Here is a 17,261-nt window from a genome sequence, read left to right on the forward strand (position 1 = left end):
AGAGAGAGAGAGAGAGAGAGAGAGAGAGAGAGAGAGAGAGAGAGAGAGAGGTGGGGAGAGAGAGAAGGTGGGAGGGAAGGATGGAAGGAGAGGGAGGGAAGGAGGAAGATAGACACAGCAACAGAGAGACAGGGAAAGAGGGAGGGAAAAAGAGATGGGTAGATAGAAAGAATCTAAGTGGATAGCTGGATGGATGGACAGATAGATATAGGCAGTAGGTAGACAGATGGATAGATGATGGATTACATAGAGAGATGGACAGATGGATCTGGTAGATGGAGAGAGCATTCAGTAAGCATCTCTAGTGTGCAGACACTGCAATAAGTGCTAGGAATACGAAAACCAGAAAACAAGACGGCCTCTTCTCCAAGATCTCACATTCTGATAGGAAAGGCAGAGCTTAAAAGGGACCTTGAAAACATGATGGGGACAGGACAAGGGGAGGACTTATTGGGGGGGGCACAGCTGCTGAGGAGCTGGAGCAGTCCAGAGAGTGAGTTGAGAGGGGAGTGCAGTGAGCCGTCCCCACCAGGACTCATCAGTCAGGAAGGGTGAGGTTGATGAGAGGCCGAACTGGCCAGTGAGGGAGGTGAGCTGAAAATGTAGATACAGGAATAAGAAACAAACACTGTAATTCATGTGTGAAGCTATTTTAGAGTCAGAAGATGCCACTCTGAATCATAGTTCTAATATTTACTACCTGTGTGACCTTGGACAACTAACTTGACCTGCTGAACTTCGGTCACCTTTTCTGTAAAATCAGGGGGTTGTGCTGGTTCTAAACTTATGATCTTAAGGTGTAATTTGAAAGATTTCAGGCATGGGGAGGAGGAAGAGGGAACATCTTAGCTGGGAGGAGCCTAATGGGAGAAGGTTTCATGAAGGAGATGACTCATGAGCTGAGCCTTGAAGGAAAGGAAGGTTCCATAGTTGGTGGGTTTGGAAGGGAGTCCATTGCAGGCGCCCAGAGTCCTATAAGCAAGTGGGCCAAGACAGAAGGGAGCAGGATGGGATCACAGAAGAGCTGGTGGGCAACTTTGGTCACATCGCAAAGAATCAGTGTAAGGAGGCTGGTCAGGTTTACTGAATGAAGCGAGCTTGGGGAGGACCTTCGAATCCCAGAACTCGAGAGCCGGCACGGCCAATAAGGTCATCGTCTAACCCTCCTTTTGAATGGAAACTACTTGAGGGCAAGAACTATCCCACTTTTTGTGGCCCTGCTTGTTGCCTGGTGGGTGGATGCTTAGAAATGAGGCGAGTTCATTAGCCAAAGTTTCCCATCTGCTCTGAGGCAGGGCTTGGGTCTAGAATCCAGACTTTGGGGCGCAACGGCAAAGCCCTTGTTAACGCTCCTGATGTGTATTTTCCATTGATAAAACCACATCTCTTTCCATCTCCACTGATTCAGTTCCCGTTGATAGAACCACGAGTGTTTGCCAAAGCCTTGCGTGGCTAGAACCCTTCTGGGTCACTGAGGACGCCGTGAGCCCAGCCCCTGAAGAGGCACCCAGGAGGGTCTTTGCAACCATTATCTTCCCAGGCGTCTTAGGCTAGCATCAGTCCCCCACTGTATATTCAAGGAAGTCGCCTCCCCTTCACTCCCATCAGCTTTTGCCGCCTTCCTCTGCGCTGTAACCATTGAAGTAACCTTCCTGTGTACTCTGCTTGCTTCTAAACGTCTTTTGTTAGTCAACCAAAAACAAGTTTTTAACGTCTTATCCAAATATAGCACGCGCTCTGTTTATTGGGTAAAGTTTACTCTTTTATTGTGAACAAGACAATAGTATAATGTGGTGCAAAGTGCAGAAGGCACCCTTTCAAAAAAAGCAAGGATGTTCTGGTCCGGTTCCTTCCTCGGCCCTCCTCCCCAGCCTCATCATCTTCCAGGAGTTGGTGAGCGCCGGAGGACTCCTTTGTTTGGGCTCATTAAAGGGAAGCCCGGACAGCTGCAGCTGGCAGCGATCTTAGAGCCTTTGGCGCAGGAGATCTCTGGCCGGCTTCCTGAGTTTACAGTAGAATTCAGAGCTCTGTGTGTCACAGGGGTCAGTCAGATCTTTGCACTGATGTGCCATCGGCCTCCTTTGCCTGGTGCTTTTTGCAGATGGAACACAGTCCTTTTAGTCCGGGATCCAGCACCGCCCCATCCCCAACAAAGAGGACAAGAGGCCGATGAAAGGGAAGACTGTTGTAAACCATCTGAAGAATGGTCCTGGGCCCCTGAGAGAAAGGGGCTTTGTCTGGCCCGGCCCTCCTTCTTGTTTCCTGCTGCTCATAATGACTTAATTTACAGGAAGCAAATGATGAGCTCATAAAATTGCCAATGTTGAGACGGATTTTAGTGACCTAAAAAAATCAACCGTAGACTTTGGAAGAAAAAGTTTACTTGGGAAAATGTCTGTCAACCGTCGAACTCATTGAACTTTAGAATTAGAGGATCACAGACCTAGAGGGAACCTTAGAGGGCATCTAGTTCAACTTCCTTGTAATTTTACAGATGAAAAAACTGAGGCTGTGAGAAGATCAGGGAAATTTAAGATCACACAAATAGCCAGCAATGGACACAAGATTTGAACTCAAGATCTTGAACTCCAGCTCTAAAAAGCTCAATGATAATGATGTCTCATTTAAAAAAAAAAAAAAGAAGAAGAAGAAGTCTTTCTAGAATCCTTGTGGTCCACTTTAGGGGTAGGATTAGGATTCGATGCTTTTCAAGTCAACTTCCATTCAGCCATGGTGCCGCCATCTTGTCTTGGTAAAGTGGAGTCCTTGTCTTACTAGTCATTCCTTGTGAAAAACTGCTGGTGTGTGTGTGTGTGTGTGTGTGTGTGTGTGTGATTGTTATGTTTCACAGCTTTGTTTTATCCATAAGAAATGATTCATTTGCTAATAATATTCTTGGAAAAAGGGTCTGTCCCCAGTGAGGGCTCTTTGGCTTCTGTAGGAGGCCAAAGATCAGATAAACCAATCTTCAGAGCTAAAAGAGATCTTCTAGGATAAATTCTTGATTTTATAGGGAAGGAAACTGAGGCCCAGAGAAGTCACAGGACTTGCCTAAGTTCACACAGAGCAAGGATTTGTCCTGTCTCACTCCGGCACCTTCATCACAGCAACTCTCACAAAGAATGCTGGGACGGCGTCCCTCGTTTTTCCTGTTCTCGAGTCCTTTCTTAGCCTTGGCTGGCCAAGCTGGGAAGGAAGTTGTGGTGGTACTCTCTGTATTCCCGAGTGGGGGGTGACTGCCGGATCTCTCCGCAGCGCTGGGGGATCCCGTAGTCTGGCAGCCTCACAGGTGGGAAGAGGGAACCTGGCTGGCCTGGAGCAGCTTCCAGAAAGTCCGCCTCAGCCTCAGGCAATAGCAACGAGCATCATCTTGTTCGGTTCTTCGCCCATCTCCGAGAGGGGTGTCGTGTGGAGATGCTCTCAGCACCCGAGCAGCTCCCTGCACAAAGGGACCGATTCTGACCCTCCTGGTGGAAACCAGAGACAGGCAGCAAACCTCCGGCTTCGAGATGCACCAGACGCAGCCTTGGCTACAAATGCTGGTGGTTTGGGTTTTCTTCCAAAGCTTGGAACAGCCTGAAAAGAAAAGAAGCCACTTAATGGCCCATTTGCAGACCTTGGTTTTTGTAAGAGGGGGATGAGTCAAACCTGGTTGGGGCATAACGTGCCCTGTGGCATCTCCAAGAAGATGGGAAAGAAACGATCCTGAAAAACCGATTGCCTTGCAAGTTTCCCAGAGAGAGGCTTTTAAAGTACTCTAAAATTTCAGAGGAAGAAAAAAAAGATAAAAATAAATATATTTTGCCCTTAAAAAGGAGGTTATATAAAAATGTTTGGGACTTTCCTTTGTTCAAAAACAGTTTCTTACTTCGTGAAGACCTTATTTGTATCACCTTCCATGATACAACGAGGTGGCACAGTGGATAGAAGGCTAGACCTAAAAATCCAGAAGTCTTGAGTTCAAATTCTGCCTCAATTTCTGTTTCCGTTCAACGAGTATAATAAAAGAGCAGAGATGTTGTCAGGATAAAGGGTGATGATATTTGAAAAGCGCTTTGCAAACAGCATTACGTAAATGCGCCGGGAAATAATAAAGGAATTAGTGGCGGGGGACCGACCTGGAAAGAGCATCTACTGAAGATGGGATCTGAGATGGCTCTCAAAGGAGATGAGGCTTATTTGAGATGAAGGGGGAAGGGCAGAGCCGTCCGGCAGGGGGCACGGCCAGCACAAAGATGTGGAGTTGGGAAATGGAATTTGTGTTGTAGCCAGAGCAGATAGGACAGTGTCCCTGGGCTCTACAGTACCAGGAGGAAGGCTAGAAAAGCGGACAGTGAGTGACCTTTAGGAAGGGTCTTCCGTGTCCCACCTCTGTGCCAAGAGTTAGAAATAGCAAGAAGGGCAGAAGCGAGGTCGCCATCTTGAAGCATTTCATTCTGTCTGGGGAGACACCATCCACGTAGAGACTGTATTCGAGAATCTATGGCGTGTCCGTGGGAGGGGAGCTCGGAGGGAAGGTGGGGAGAGGCAGGGCTTGGAAAGGCTCCTTGCAGAAGGTCAGACTGGAGCTGGAAGCCAGGAGGGTCAGAATTCCAGACTCGGTAGACAAGCCAGTAAAAAGAAGTCAGGAGAAGCGCCAGGAGGAAGATGTCCCCCGATCTGAAGGGGACATAAAAGGTGGTAAAGCAGACAAAGGCTGGAAAGGTAGGCAGGGGCCAAGTTATGGAGCCTCCGGTTTATATAGATGAGCTCATTTGATCTACACAGAAGCCCTGTGAAGTGCTATTATTATACCCATTCTATAGATGAAGAAACTGAGGATTTATCCATGTAAAGTGGCCAGTCCAAGGTAATATAACTAATGAGTATGTTTCTAAAGCAGGAGTCATACTCATGTCATCCTGATTCCAAGATCTGTGCTCTATCCACCGTGCCAAGCTACAGAGGCAGAATTTGAACCCAGGTCAAGGTAGCTAGATGGTCCCTAGCCTGGACTCAGGAAATCTCACCTTCCTAAGTTCAAGTCCAGCCTTGGACACTTCCTAGCTGTGTGACCCTGGGTGAGTCACACAACCCTGTTTGCCTCAGTTCTCTCCTCTAGGAAATGAGCTGGAGAAGGGCATGACCAACCACGCCAGAATCTTTGCCAAGAAAACCCCCGATAGGGTCACAAAGCACCAGACGAGGCTCCACAGGCATTAGCCACTCCACATCAAGTGCTCTTCACCGGACTACGCTGGGGATCTAGAATGGGGGGTCTGAGCTTGGGGATCTAATTTGCCTCCTCTTTTCTGCGCCTAGGAGTGAGCGAGCCCGCTGGATAACTGCCTTGGGGCAGAGCAGTGACCGGCAGAGCTTGGACAGGACCAGTAAGTAGAAGGGTTCGAGGGGTCACTTGAGAAGCACTGCCCCCTGCCGGACATTGCCAGGGGAGTGGCCGGAGCATCATCGGTCCTTCCTTGCCATCCCCAGGACAAATGAAGTCTTTCCAGGCATCCCCTCCTGCCTCAGTGCCCTCGTTGTTTATTGGCTCATTCCCCATCAGGCGCCACGTTCGAGGTGGCCACCCTTAAGCACCCGATCTTGGAAGAGCCTCCTAAAAAAGAAGGGGGCTGCCCCGGGGGACGAGGAATGTTCTAAGCAATGAGAATGACTTTACTGTCCTGCTAAGCACTTTTCTGTCTCCTCCTGGCTTCACGGGGATGAGCCAATGGCCATGGACCATATTGAGTCGCTTTGCATTGAAAGAACTCCTGCCTCCCCTTCTGTGATGCTCACTCAGGACATTCCCTTCTCTCCTTAGTGCTGACCCAAGTGGAAATCGTTCGCACGTTCACCGCCAAGCAGCCGGACGAGCTGTCCCTCCAGGTGTCCGACGTGGTCTTGGTTTACCAGAACGTCAGTGACGGTGGGTACACGTTCTCTGGCGCGGAGCTCTTCCCCTGGGCTGGATTCGAGACAGATTCCAGGTTCTCTTCTTTCCGTTTCAGTCTCTTCCCGACTGCCAGGGAGTAGGTGGGAATGTTCGAGGCTGCAGGTCTACTTAAATCTCCGGGCCTCAGTTTCCTCATCTGTAAAATGAAAGGGTTGGACCAGGTCTCTTTCGGCTCTAAATCTTGAATCATCAATAAATGATGCCAGAATCTAATAGGGAGAACTAATTCCTAGCGGACAGATCGTCCAAGGAGAAGAGCAAATCGTTTTTCAGTGAATAATTACAAGCTATAAGCAGAATCTCCTAGTCTGGGCGTCCCCGAGAGCAGGGAAGGACTCCTGGGCTTCTGCTGCTTGCTGGCCCCTGGTTGGGGTCGGGCACGCAGGAGACCCCCGAGCGGCACTTAGCAGCCCGGTTGCCTGTCCTCGCAGGTTGGTACGAAGGCGAACGTCTGCGCGATGGCGAGAGGGGCTGGTTTCCCATGGAGTGTGCCAAGGAGATCACCTGCCGGGCGACCATAGACAAGAACGTGGAGCGGATGGGACGGCTGCTTGGCCTGGAGACCAACGTGTAGCTCCCCCGAGGTGTCCCCTTTGGGGAGGGCAAGATTTGCACTAAATGTTCGTGCTGGGCTGGTTGCTTTGTGCTACTTTGGTTATTTTATTATTTTTTTAACACAACCTATTTTATTAAATGATAATAAAAATCACTTTTCTTCAAACCTGGACAGCTGCGGCTCTCTTGGGAGACGGACTCTCTGGACTGCTTCTGGTTCTCCAGCGCAGAGATTTGGGCTCTGGTTCTGCTTTGCTTCAGGGTGATGGGGTCCAGGGCATGAGCGGAACCTCTCGGTGCCTCTGCCTGGAGAACCTGGGAAACCCAACCAGGCTCTGGGACAGGCAGGACGACGCTTGTCAGAGAAATGGGAGAGACCGGAGTAGTGTAGACACTCCGTAGCCGCTTCTGGTCGGGTGTCCACAAGAAGGCTCTTGGATGGGCCATTGCCGGAGACCCGTTGGCCGGCTTTAGCCTTTTCCTCGTGGCCTCAGAGCTCTCTCAGCAACCAGGAAAGGGGGAGGGGGGGGTCCGTCACCCATCAGAGGTCCAGAGGACTCGGGTCAGAATTTGGGTGTGTGACAGCCCTCAGGTCTGAAGGGAGCGGCGTCTCCCTCCTCATCCCAACCTTCCAGGGTCCGAGTCTGGCACTTATTCCTCAAGGAGCGACCTCCAGGGCTCCAGGCTGCCTGTGGCCCCGGGGACGCCTCTGAAGGATCACGGGAGGTGGCTGTCCGATTGTTACCCCCATTTTATGATGAGCAAAGGCAGACGGGCGTCCTCCGGATCACACAACGAGCCAGCACTGGAGGTTTCCCCTGAAGGGAAGGAAAGAGGACGAGAAGCCTTTATTGAGTTCCTTTACGAATAGCTCATTTGGGTGGTTGGGATCGTGCTTGGAGCTGGGCTGAGCCTGGGCTTCCCCAGACCAGGCTGCTGTGGGGAGTGTCTGCGGTCCGGACGGCTCCGGGCTCCCGGGTCGGCCCCTCGCTGTCCTGGTTCTGCCCCGGCTTGGTCTGCTGGGTGGCGCCTCCCTTGGGTTCTCTGCCCGCCTCTTTCCTCTTCGGCACGTCCCAGATCGGATCTCGCCCTCGATGGGCTCCTTTAAAAAGCTCCCTTCTTGCAGGAGCCGATGAGATCCAGCGTCCTTCGGCCGGCCTCGACGAGCCTAAGCGTCCGTCCTCTCTGCTGGCCTCTCCCCACATTCCTTCATCCAAACATTTGGCTCCTCTGCTCCGGCTCACACCCCAGAGTCCCTCGTCACGAAGGACAGTGAGAAGGTGCGGCAGATGGAGCTGGACCCCAGTCCAGACCCAGACCCAGACTAGCTGGGCGACCTTGGGCGAGTGGTTTAGAGCCCTTTTGCCTCAGTTTCCCCATTTGTAAAACAGGCCAGAAAACGACTCCTCTATCTTTGCCCCCAAAACACAGATGGGATCCCCAAGTCAGTCGTGACCCACAAAGAACAAATGTGAGTGCTTTTCCCCTCTTCTGCGCTTTCCCCAACCCTGCCGCCATATGACTGTTCTGTTTGTAGTGAACAGCTTCCCTGTCAGAGAAATCATGAAGGAGATTCAAGGGCGGGAATCCCGGAGGGTCAGCATTTCCCCGGCGCTCTGCACTCAGCCCTCAGTCATCCTGGGGCGAGGGGGACCTCCTCCCCTTTGGCAGCTGAAGAAAGTAAGGCAGGGTAGTGACTTACCCAGCATCACTAAGTGAACCAAGAGCCAGCAGCACAATTCCTGCCCTGGGGAGGCCCGTCCTTGTTTTATAATCCTTTACCTTGCCTCAGTGGATGCTACAGATCGGCAGCAAGGACTGGGCAGTAGGAGGTAAGTGACTCACCCAGGGTCTCCCAGCCAGGGAGTGTTTGGAGCCAGACCTGGCCGCTCCTGTGTCTGGCCCTTCAGTGTCTGGGCCCAGAGCTTAGGCTCTAAGGGACACAATATAGGTCCAGACACGAGAAGCAGCTGAAATGGACTCGCCCCTTCAGGCCCTCATTTCCTGGGGGTCCTCCATCTCCTTCCCATCTGGTCTCCCTCTTCTCATCCCCCCTCCTGCACCCCACCCCACATCGGGAGACAGAAGCTCTGCAGGGTCACCCCTGAAGGACTCCCCCATAACCGGCCAGGGCAGGGACCTCCTCTGGAGTGAACATCTCTAGAATCCGTGGAGGCGCCCGTCTGTCACATGGGACGGATTTCCTCTTCACTTTCCCCAAACCTACCTCTCGGGAAGGGCCGGGGTGTCCCTAAGGGAGGTGTGAGGGATTTCCATGACCGAGACTCCCCCAGAGGCAGAACTGGAAGCCGGTCCGTAGCCTCGAGGCCAGGCACACTGAATGACGGCAGGGCAGGCGGGAAGACTCCAGGTCAGACTTGGGCTGGCGGGAAGCGCAGGGAGGCCAAAGGGAGCCCGAAGGGTCTCCACGGCTAAACCTTGGCACCTGCTTCTCAGAATCATGGACTGAAATCCTGGCTCCCTGAATAAAAGCCCCATGAGGCATGCAGAGCAGGATGACCCTTGGCCCAGAGGGCCTGGGTTCGAGTCCTTGCTCCATCCTGAGTCATATTTGGATCTAAGCTAGACGATCCGATGTAAATAGGGCGATGAGATCGAAGGTGTCTGTCACGTTTCGTTCATTTTATTAAAAACAAACCAACAGCCTTCGCTTCTGTTCTAGAATCGATACTGAGTGTGAGTTCCGAGGCAGAAGAGCGGTCAGGCCTGGGCAGCGGGGGTGAAGGGACTTGCCCAAGGTCACACCGCTTAGTAGTGGTGTTTAGTTTTAGATGTTACACAAGTGACCAAGGAAGGAAGATACATGCGTCGTTTGGGAAGTTTGGGGTGGATCTGTTGGGACAGAAGAAGGAAAATGAAGACGGTTGCACGTGGATCTGCTTTATTCCAGCAAAGACAAGAAGTGATGGTAACAGAACAAAACCAGTGCTTGCATCTCAAAGAAGGTACAGCAGGTCAGGCTGGTTTTAAAATTTTTAATTTTTCAACTAAAAATCCAGCTCTCTTTCTTATAAAGAACCCTGGGGAGAAATACTAAGGCAACAAATTAGTTCTAGGGCCAAATCAGAAGAAATTCTCCATCATAAATGGGATTACACACAGAACTTCTTAAAGTGAGCTTCAATACTCACTATTCCTCCAAGTACTCTCTTGGTGAAGGGTCTTGCCTTAAACTGAACTTCTAGAGGAGGCACGAGTTCAAATAGAAACCTGCCCTGCAGAAATTCGACTTTGGTCCGGTAGGGCCCTGGCTGGGAGTCCTACAGAGGTGAGGAATCCCCCAGAACCGCCAGGTACCAGCAAGGTCTTGGCCTATTTCAGTCGCTCGGGGGACGGGAAGAAAGAGGAAAGTGCGCGAGGGAAGGACGATTGCAGGTGTGCTTTACGCCACTGTACACTTTATTAAACACTGTGCTATTACACTTGGATTCGATTCCTTCCAGTGGAAGCTGTGTAAAAAAAGATGATGCACCGTTCAAATGTTCACTGACCCTGCGTCTGACTAACCACTGTAATTCTACGGGTTCTATGATCACAATACACAATGATGGTTAATGAGAGGCAGAAGAGGAAATAGAAATTTCTTTTTCAGCAGTACACAATCTGTCTGTCTTACTTTAAAAAGAGTGCCAGCCAAGCTCAGACATGACTAGCACACACACATGGATGTGATCAGAGAATGTACTGCATTCCGTGGGATATTTATAAAAGCTACAGCTAACATTAGAAGTCATGCACTCGAGGTCACCACCACTATCTACATACAGGATGCACGGGAATTAGTCAAGCCCTAAGATTCACCACTTAGTCAAAAAGCAAACTAAGAGTGAGAAAAAATGGTTGAAATGCTTTTGGACTGCCACGGAAAAGTTGTCAACTGTAGTATCCATCCTGGAATCGTGGAGAAAAGTTCCTGGGCGTCCCATTTTCCTGAGTTTTGATCAAGTCTAGAATAGCGGACAGCACAGCACAGTCTCTGGATTGAGTCTCTTTCCAATCCACAGGATGAGGGTTTTCAATCTTTTCTTGCAAAAGGGCATCAAGTTCTTTTCTTAGCTCCTAGGATTGGAAAATTACACATGGTCACTGAAGTGGCAGAAGGTACTCTCAAATGTGAATGTAAAAAAGCAATTTCCTTCCTAAACACTGTTAAAAGTATCTTACTAAATGAATATCTAAAAATTATACTCAAATACGAAGTATTTCACAAGTTATAGGAGGAAAATTGTTAATGATTAAGAAGCCATCATTAAGACACACAAGTTCTAACTTTTGTTTTCATCTATAGCTTTGAATGACAAAAAAATTAGAGTAGAAAAAATAATCAAACACTGACATCCCATCTTATAACATACAAGGTACTAGTCAGTATTACTGAGGATGAAATGCAGAACAAAATCTCAAGGGTCAACTCTTCAGGAAAGAACTAGTTTGGAAATTCCCACAGGCAGTCATTAGCAGTCACCTTAACAAGATGGGCAATTCTTGCTGGAGACTGGAAGACGATCCACTCATCCACAGCAATAGTCTCTTGATCTTTATCCTTCTGGATGGAAATGTCACCTCCAAAGAACAAGAGGCAGTAGGGAGACACCTCCGTGCAGTCATACAGATAGATCTGCAACAAGACCAGACAACAAATCTATTACTGAATTCTTTGCAAAAGAAAATAAGTTCCTTTTGTTGGGTTTTTAGTCTCATGGATACATTAGTCAGACAGGCTAAAGGCCTGACCATAAAGCCAAAGGAAATTCAGAAGAAATTTCCTAGAGAAGCATCTGCACTATTAAATCTCCCATCGACATGAGAGTTGCTGTTTTAATTCAAGTTAAAAATATTTTAAAACATGGTCAGTATGACTTTCTATGAACAAACTGCTCATAGATGTCAAGAATGTAAGTCTGACAAAAACAAATTCACACAGTTTGTACTTTTTTGGGAAGTCCTTATTGACACTAACCCTGAATGTTAAAAATACATCTCATATTTAAATTTCTAATAAGCACTCTTTCTTTGTTCATCTGACTTCTGGAATGCATGCTGGAAATCCACAGCAATTCTAATTTAAGAGCACACAAAACTGTTTTTAAAAACGCTGTCAGCTCAAATTGACACTGAAAATGCACATTGGTCAAGTACTAAATAAGAGGTTCCATGGGGCTGGTGCTGAGGAGGGGCAGAGCCCTTTAGAGCATCTGTACAAAGATCCCCCCTGCCAGAAAGTGAGCTCTCTAAACCAAATCTTCCCAGGGTAGGGCTGGCATACACAACTAGGGAAAAAAAGTTTTCTAAGGAGAAAATGGCTATTCACCTCAAGTGGTATTTGGTGGGAAATTTTAAAGCGATCCTAAGTGATGGTCCAACATATACTAATATAACCTCCTCTGGGCAGGCAGGGCTAGAACAATTTTCAAGTTTACTTACGCTGCTTGTTCTCATCTTCAGGTGATAGATCAGCCAGTTATAATGGAACTCAGATTCTTCCACATTAACAGATTTGGGATGAATGTTAACTGTTCCATCAGTTTTGGTGCAAACTTTCACCCTTCAAAAAAAAGAGGGGGGAGGCATCTAGAATTAAATATAACTTGTCAAAAAGTTCCTTTCTGGGGGACTTTCTCCCTTCCCTACTTTTTAACTTAGGGAGAGCCCAAAGATCCTTTTTAAAGATTTCCCCCCTTCAATACCTTTGCATTTCCCCATATCCATAGAGCAATGTGCCTGGCACGGAATCAGAACCTAAATGCTTTCTCTATCTGTATAAATAATTTGGGCATATTTAGGTTAACTCTTTCTAGAAACCACAAAGGCAGTTGATAGTTCCAAATAGTAGTACTACTAGCAACATCTCCCCTTACAGGAACAATTTATCCAAGTCACTCGTTACACTACTAAACCTAAATGAAGCCCACTTAACTCCAAGATTAAATGTTATTTAAAATAAATGCCTACTAAGGCTACCACAAAAAGCAGCCAAGCTTTAATTCAAACTGAACATAATTGAGATCACTTTATTCCTCCTGGAAAATAAGTACAGTAAAAAAGAATAAATCTTCAGAGTCAATGTCCTTCATGACAGGAAATTCCTGTTGCAGTTCAAATTTCTAGTAGAGTTCAATGAAGAAATTCCCCTAAACAATAATTTAATGAGTAGTCAACTCTCATAAAGCCTACAAAAGTGCTTATTTTAGATGGATCTACAAATTTTCCCAGTTTTCATCATCAATGTCCTTTTTATTACTTGCATAAAAATATTAAACTTCAATATGTGCCTGTAAAAAGGAATTCTTTAATTAAAAGTGGGACCTGGAGGTCCTCTTACCATAGAGATGTGTAGGGATTAGTCAGCCCACAGTGACAAAAAGTAGGAACTGGGGAGCCCCCTGCTGAGCCAGTGTCAGTTGCAGGCTGTCAGTGAGGACAATTTGGGCTGGCAGTTGCAGGGAAGTTGGCTGTTGGGTGCGAGTTGGTCATTAGGGGGGTGGTTGCTGGTGCTGTGGTTGGTGTTAATAGTTATATAAAGGCGAGCCTGAGCTTACTGAGGGGGCTTTTGCCTCTCGAAGGGGCAGGAGTCTGTCTCTGAGGCTAGGGGCGACTGGGAGTTAAACACTGGAAGTTGAAAGGCAAACCTCATTTAAGGAGGTTGTGGGTGGTGGCTATTTATTTATTAGAGTAGATAGGTAGTTAGTGAATCAATTTAGGTAGAGTAGGTTAGATTAGGCCTGATCTGGCCAGGCAAAAGAACCTGTCCTTGAAGACAGAGTAAAGTTTTTAGAAATTTTAGGTAGTATTAGGAATTTTAGGTATATTTATAGGGTATAAGATTAGTAATCTCTCTTTCCTCTTTTCTATCTTTCTATATTATATATATTGTTAATTGTTAAAAGCTGCTAGAAGTTTTCTTTTCTCTGGCTTAAAGAGATAATATTAATTTACAACTCTACTATATTCTCATTAAAACTTAAAATTATTAAAAGCTGCTCTCTTGTTTTGTCAAAACCCCTATTTTTAACCCTTGCATTTAACTGGTGCCCAATTGGCAGCGGGACCTCAAACCCACAACCTTCTAATTATTTTCCTTACTTTTTCCTGAAACTATCACCAAGTTAAGCTCCTAGAAGTTAATTGTTACAGCTGTTGATCCTTTTATGTTAAACAGAGCCATCTACTGAAAGAAAGTAGAACTGCAAACAAAATTTAACAATTAGATTAACTATGATTCTGAGTTGTCCCTTCAAGGTGTGATGCTGGTTCTTGTCTATCTAAAATGACCTATTATCCACCAGAATATTATACAGGGGCTTTATATAGCACTGTTCCTAGCTGTACTTATACCAATAGGAGGCCTGGCATTCTACCTATTCTTCTTCAGGAAAAAAACAAAACGATAATTTGTTAGCTGAAATAAATACTCACATTGAAAAACTAGAAAATAACTCAAGTGACCTTGAGAAGAAGCTGGAGGAGAGTTTGGGGGAACTCAAGACTTATATAAGAAGCATCGAGAAAAGCTTGAGAAATCCCTCATCATTAGAGCCAACTCAGTCTCTGTCCAGTCCTACTCCATGCAATTCTGCTCATACTAAAACCACCTCAACTCCTCCTTGTTCTGTTCTAACTCTCTCTAAATCTACTCATTCCTCCTACTTGGCCTATTTCCCCACCTATATCCATTACTTGTTTTTTGGCAACTCAATAAAAAAATGAGAAGCAAAAACCAAAAATAATTCAGTTACAGGCCTATTCCCCTTTGATAAGAGTGGAGAAGTAATTTTGCTAAGGCATCATACACCATTCACCTCCCCAAGATATTGAGAGATTCAAGCAAAATATCTCTTCCTTTGAGGATGATCCAATTGTGATTATTAAGAAGCTAGAGAGCATTTTTCACACATATGATGCTGTAGGGATTAATACTGAAAATTTGCTCTGAACTTTTTTGACAGAAAGAGGAAAATAAAATCGTCTCTCTTGTCCATCAGGTTCAGGGAAGGACAGCAGTTCATTGGGCTCTGAAAGACCCAAAGTGGAACCCCAACAACGATCAAGATAACACAAAACTATGCCAGGCTAGAGAGGCATTATTAACTACAATGAGAGCTTGCTCTGCAGAATAGGCCTGGTACATGGACAAAATTTGAAAATCTTAAACAAAACCCCAATGAAAATCCATCCCAACTTATTGAACTGGGAGGTAGATATATAGACCTGGATCTTGCCAGAGAAAGGGATGTCAGACAAATAAGGAGACAGTTTGTGAAAAACTGCTGTAAAGTAGTCAGAGATTATTTTAATTTAAGATCAATTGTTCAAATTGGGTTAATATGGACCTTGAAGAATTGAGGAGAGTAGCAGTTTATGTATTTAACAACCATAAAAAGAAAGATGAGGAGAACAGTGACTTAATAGAGATGTTAAATAGAAAAATTAAAAGTTTAAAGGAGGAAATTGAAAGAGAAAAAGCAAATCAAGCAGTAGCCATAGCCTCTTTGCAAGAATACACAAATCAAACACTAATGTGGAAAAAGGGGTCATGTAATATTAAACTGTAGAAATTGGAACCAGATACTCAATAACATAAATTTTAGAAATAACGGGAACTCTGGGTATAACAACTTTAGAAATAATAACAACAATAGAAACGCATTTAGAAATACTAATCCAAATGAGACAAATGATAATTTACAATAATACAACCAAAATGGGGCCTGTCCATGCTATACTCAGAGTGGAAATCCCCCTCAACAAAAGGAACCTCCAAGAAATGACCAAAGACCTTTATGAAAGTTGGAGAGGGGAGAAAGTACTCTGGAATCAGAATGAAGCCTTTGATTCCCAGACACTGATATCTTAACACGTTACCCCAGACCTTTCTCCCCTACATAGTAATGAACCTCATATAACCCTGAAAGCTGGAAATACATATTATGATTTCCTCTTAAATACTGGTGCCTACAGATGGGTGTTGATGAGTAAACCATAATCCAAATGCAGTTCCTATACAGGCTAAGCCTTTTGCCCCTGCATACACTTCATTGCTAGGGGGAGATACTTCTATTGCTTCCTATATATGGAATTTACAAATGAAATTAAGAGAACTTAATTAATTAATTAAGAAGAATCTGGAGCTGTAGTACAAGCAGGACCTATAGACTATTCCCTTCATGATCTAAACCCAGGAGATAAAAAATATATAAAGAACTTCCAGTGCACAGGAGCAACTCAGCCAGCCTGGAAAGGTCTATTTCTGTTATTTTTAACCACTCCAACAGGAGAAAAGACCTTTGCTCCCACATAAAACAAGTACCTTCCACTGAAATTGATTGAATGTATCGTGTCACATGCACTGAAGATTAAACTACAGAGACAACTGGGCACTATTTTCACTGACATTGAATACTGGAATTTTTATTTTTAGGATATCTGATTTTTCCTTCTACTTGAAACACATGATTTTGCAATAGGATAAGTTTAGTCAGTGGTTAAGTATATATATTATATTATAGGATTTGTATTTTGTTTTAAATATGTGTACTGGAATGTTTTCTGTTTAGAAATGGTTATTATTATACTTTTATAGGACTATAGAGAAAAGTTAAAATAAGTAAATGATAAGTGTTACAAAGTGTTATAAGAGTTGGTCAATACCCGCCTCAGGGGAGACTGATTGTATACTTTTTTATGTATTATCTGTTAGACTGTATATTTTTTTATGTATATCTTTAGATTTAAATTGATATCTCCAGGTTCTTATTTTCCATAGAGTATAATTTTTTTGTAAATTCCAAGACTTAGGATTATATTATTTGTAATTGTAATTTACAATTATTTGTAATTGGAAATTGTATTTTGTAAATCTAAGATTTGAAATTTTTGAGAGTAATTTTAGGATATGTTAATTCCCTGAATCAAGAAAAGAGAACTGTTTTAAGAAGACGCCATAAAGGGGGCAGCTGGGTAGCTCAGTGGAGTGAGAGTCAGGCCTAGAGACAGGAGGTCCTAGGTTCAAACCCGGCCTCAGCCACTTCCCAGCTGTGTGACCCTGGGCAAGTCACTTGACCCCCATGGCCCACCCTTACCAATCTTCCACCTATGAGACAATATACCGAAGTACAAGGGTTAAAATAAAAAAAAAACAAAAAAACAAGAAGACGCCATAAAGAAACCTACACTGCATCGGAAGATCTAAAGTAAACTGTGGGAAGTATTGATTGAACTGAAGGGGGTTGAATGTATTTAATGAATGTAAATTTCTTATGCCAATGCCAAAGGGGATCGCCCCCTAATTGGCTTTTTGTCAGTGCACCTTCCTACCACTGGTTTTGCTTTCTTTCTCTTTTATTTCCCTTTTCCTTATTATTATTATTATTTTAGTTTTTCTATTAGTTAGTATAATATTATAGGCACCTTTAACTAGAAGATTTTTAGAAGTATAAGCTAGATAGGTTTAACTGATCCATTGGAAAGACTAGCTTCCCAAAGGATCACACGGAGGACTATGAAAAGGAATTCTTGAATTTAATGGGGGACCTGGAGGTCTTCTTAACATAGAGATGTGTAGGGATTAACCAGCCCACAATGACAGGAAGTAGGAACTAGGGAGCCCCTTGCTGAGCCAGTGTCAGTTGCAGGCTGTCAGTGAGGACAGTTAGGAGTCAGTTGCTGACAGGGCTGGCAGTTGTGGGGAAGTTGGCTGCTGGTCATGAGTTGGTCGTTGGGGGGGTGGTTGCTGGTAGTGTGGGTTGGCATT

General features: G+C 45.4%; 1 protein-coding gene across 1 annotated transcript in view; it reads right to left on the reverse strand.

Moving 5' to 3' along the window:
- Positions 1 to 9,889: 9,889 nt before the first annotated feature.
- DHX36 (DEAH-box helicase 36) overlaps positions 9,890 to 17,261 on the reverse strand; it is a gene marked incomplete at its 5' end in the record, with an annotated part of 56,150 nt that continues 48,778 nt past the window's right edge. Inside the window, 3 exons of the mRNA XM_044669527.1 lie at positions 9,890 to 10,570; positions 10,977 to 11,129; positions 11,936 to 12,056. Of these exons, the coding sequence (XP_044525462.1) occupies positions 10,385 to 10,570; positions 10,977 to 11,129; positions 11,936 to 12,056 (460 nt within the window). The remainder of the gene's footprint in view (positions 10,571 to 10,976; positions 11,130 to 11,935; positions 12,057 to 17,261) is intronic.

Source organism: Gracilinanus agilis, chromosome 3, assembly GCF_016433145.1.
Source record: "Gracilinanus agilis isolate LMUSP501 chromosome 3, AgileGrace, whole genome shotgun sequence".
NCBI lineage: Eukaryota > Metazoa > Chordata > Mammalia > Didelphimorphia > Didelphidae > Gracilinanus > Gracilinanus agilis.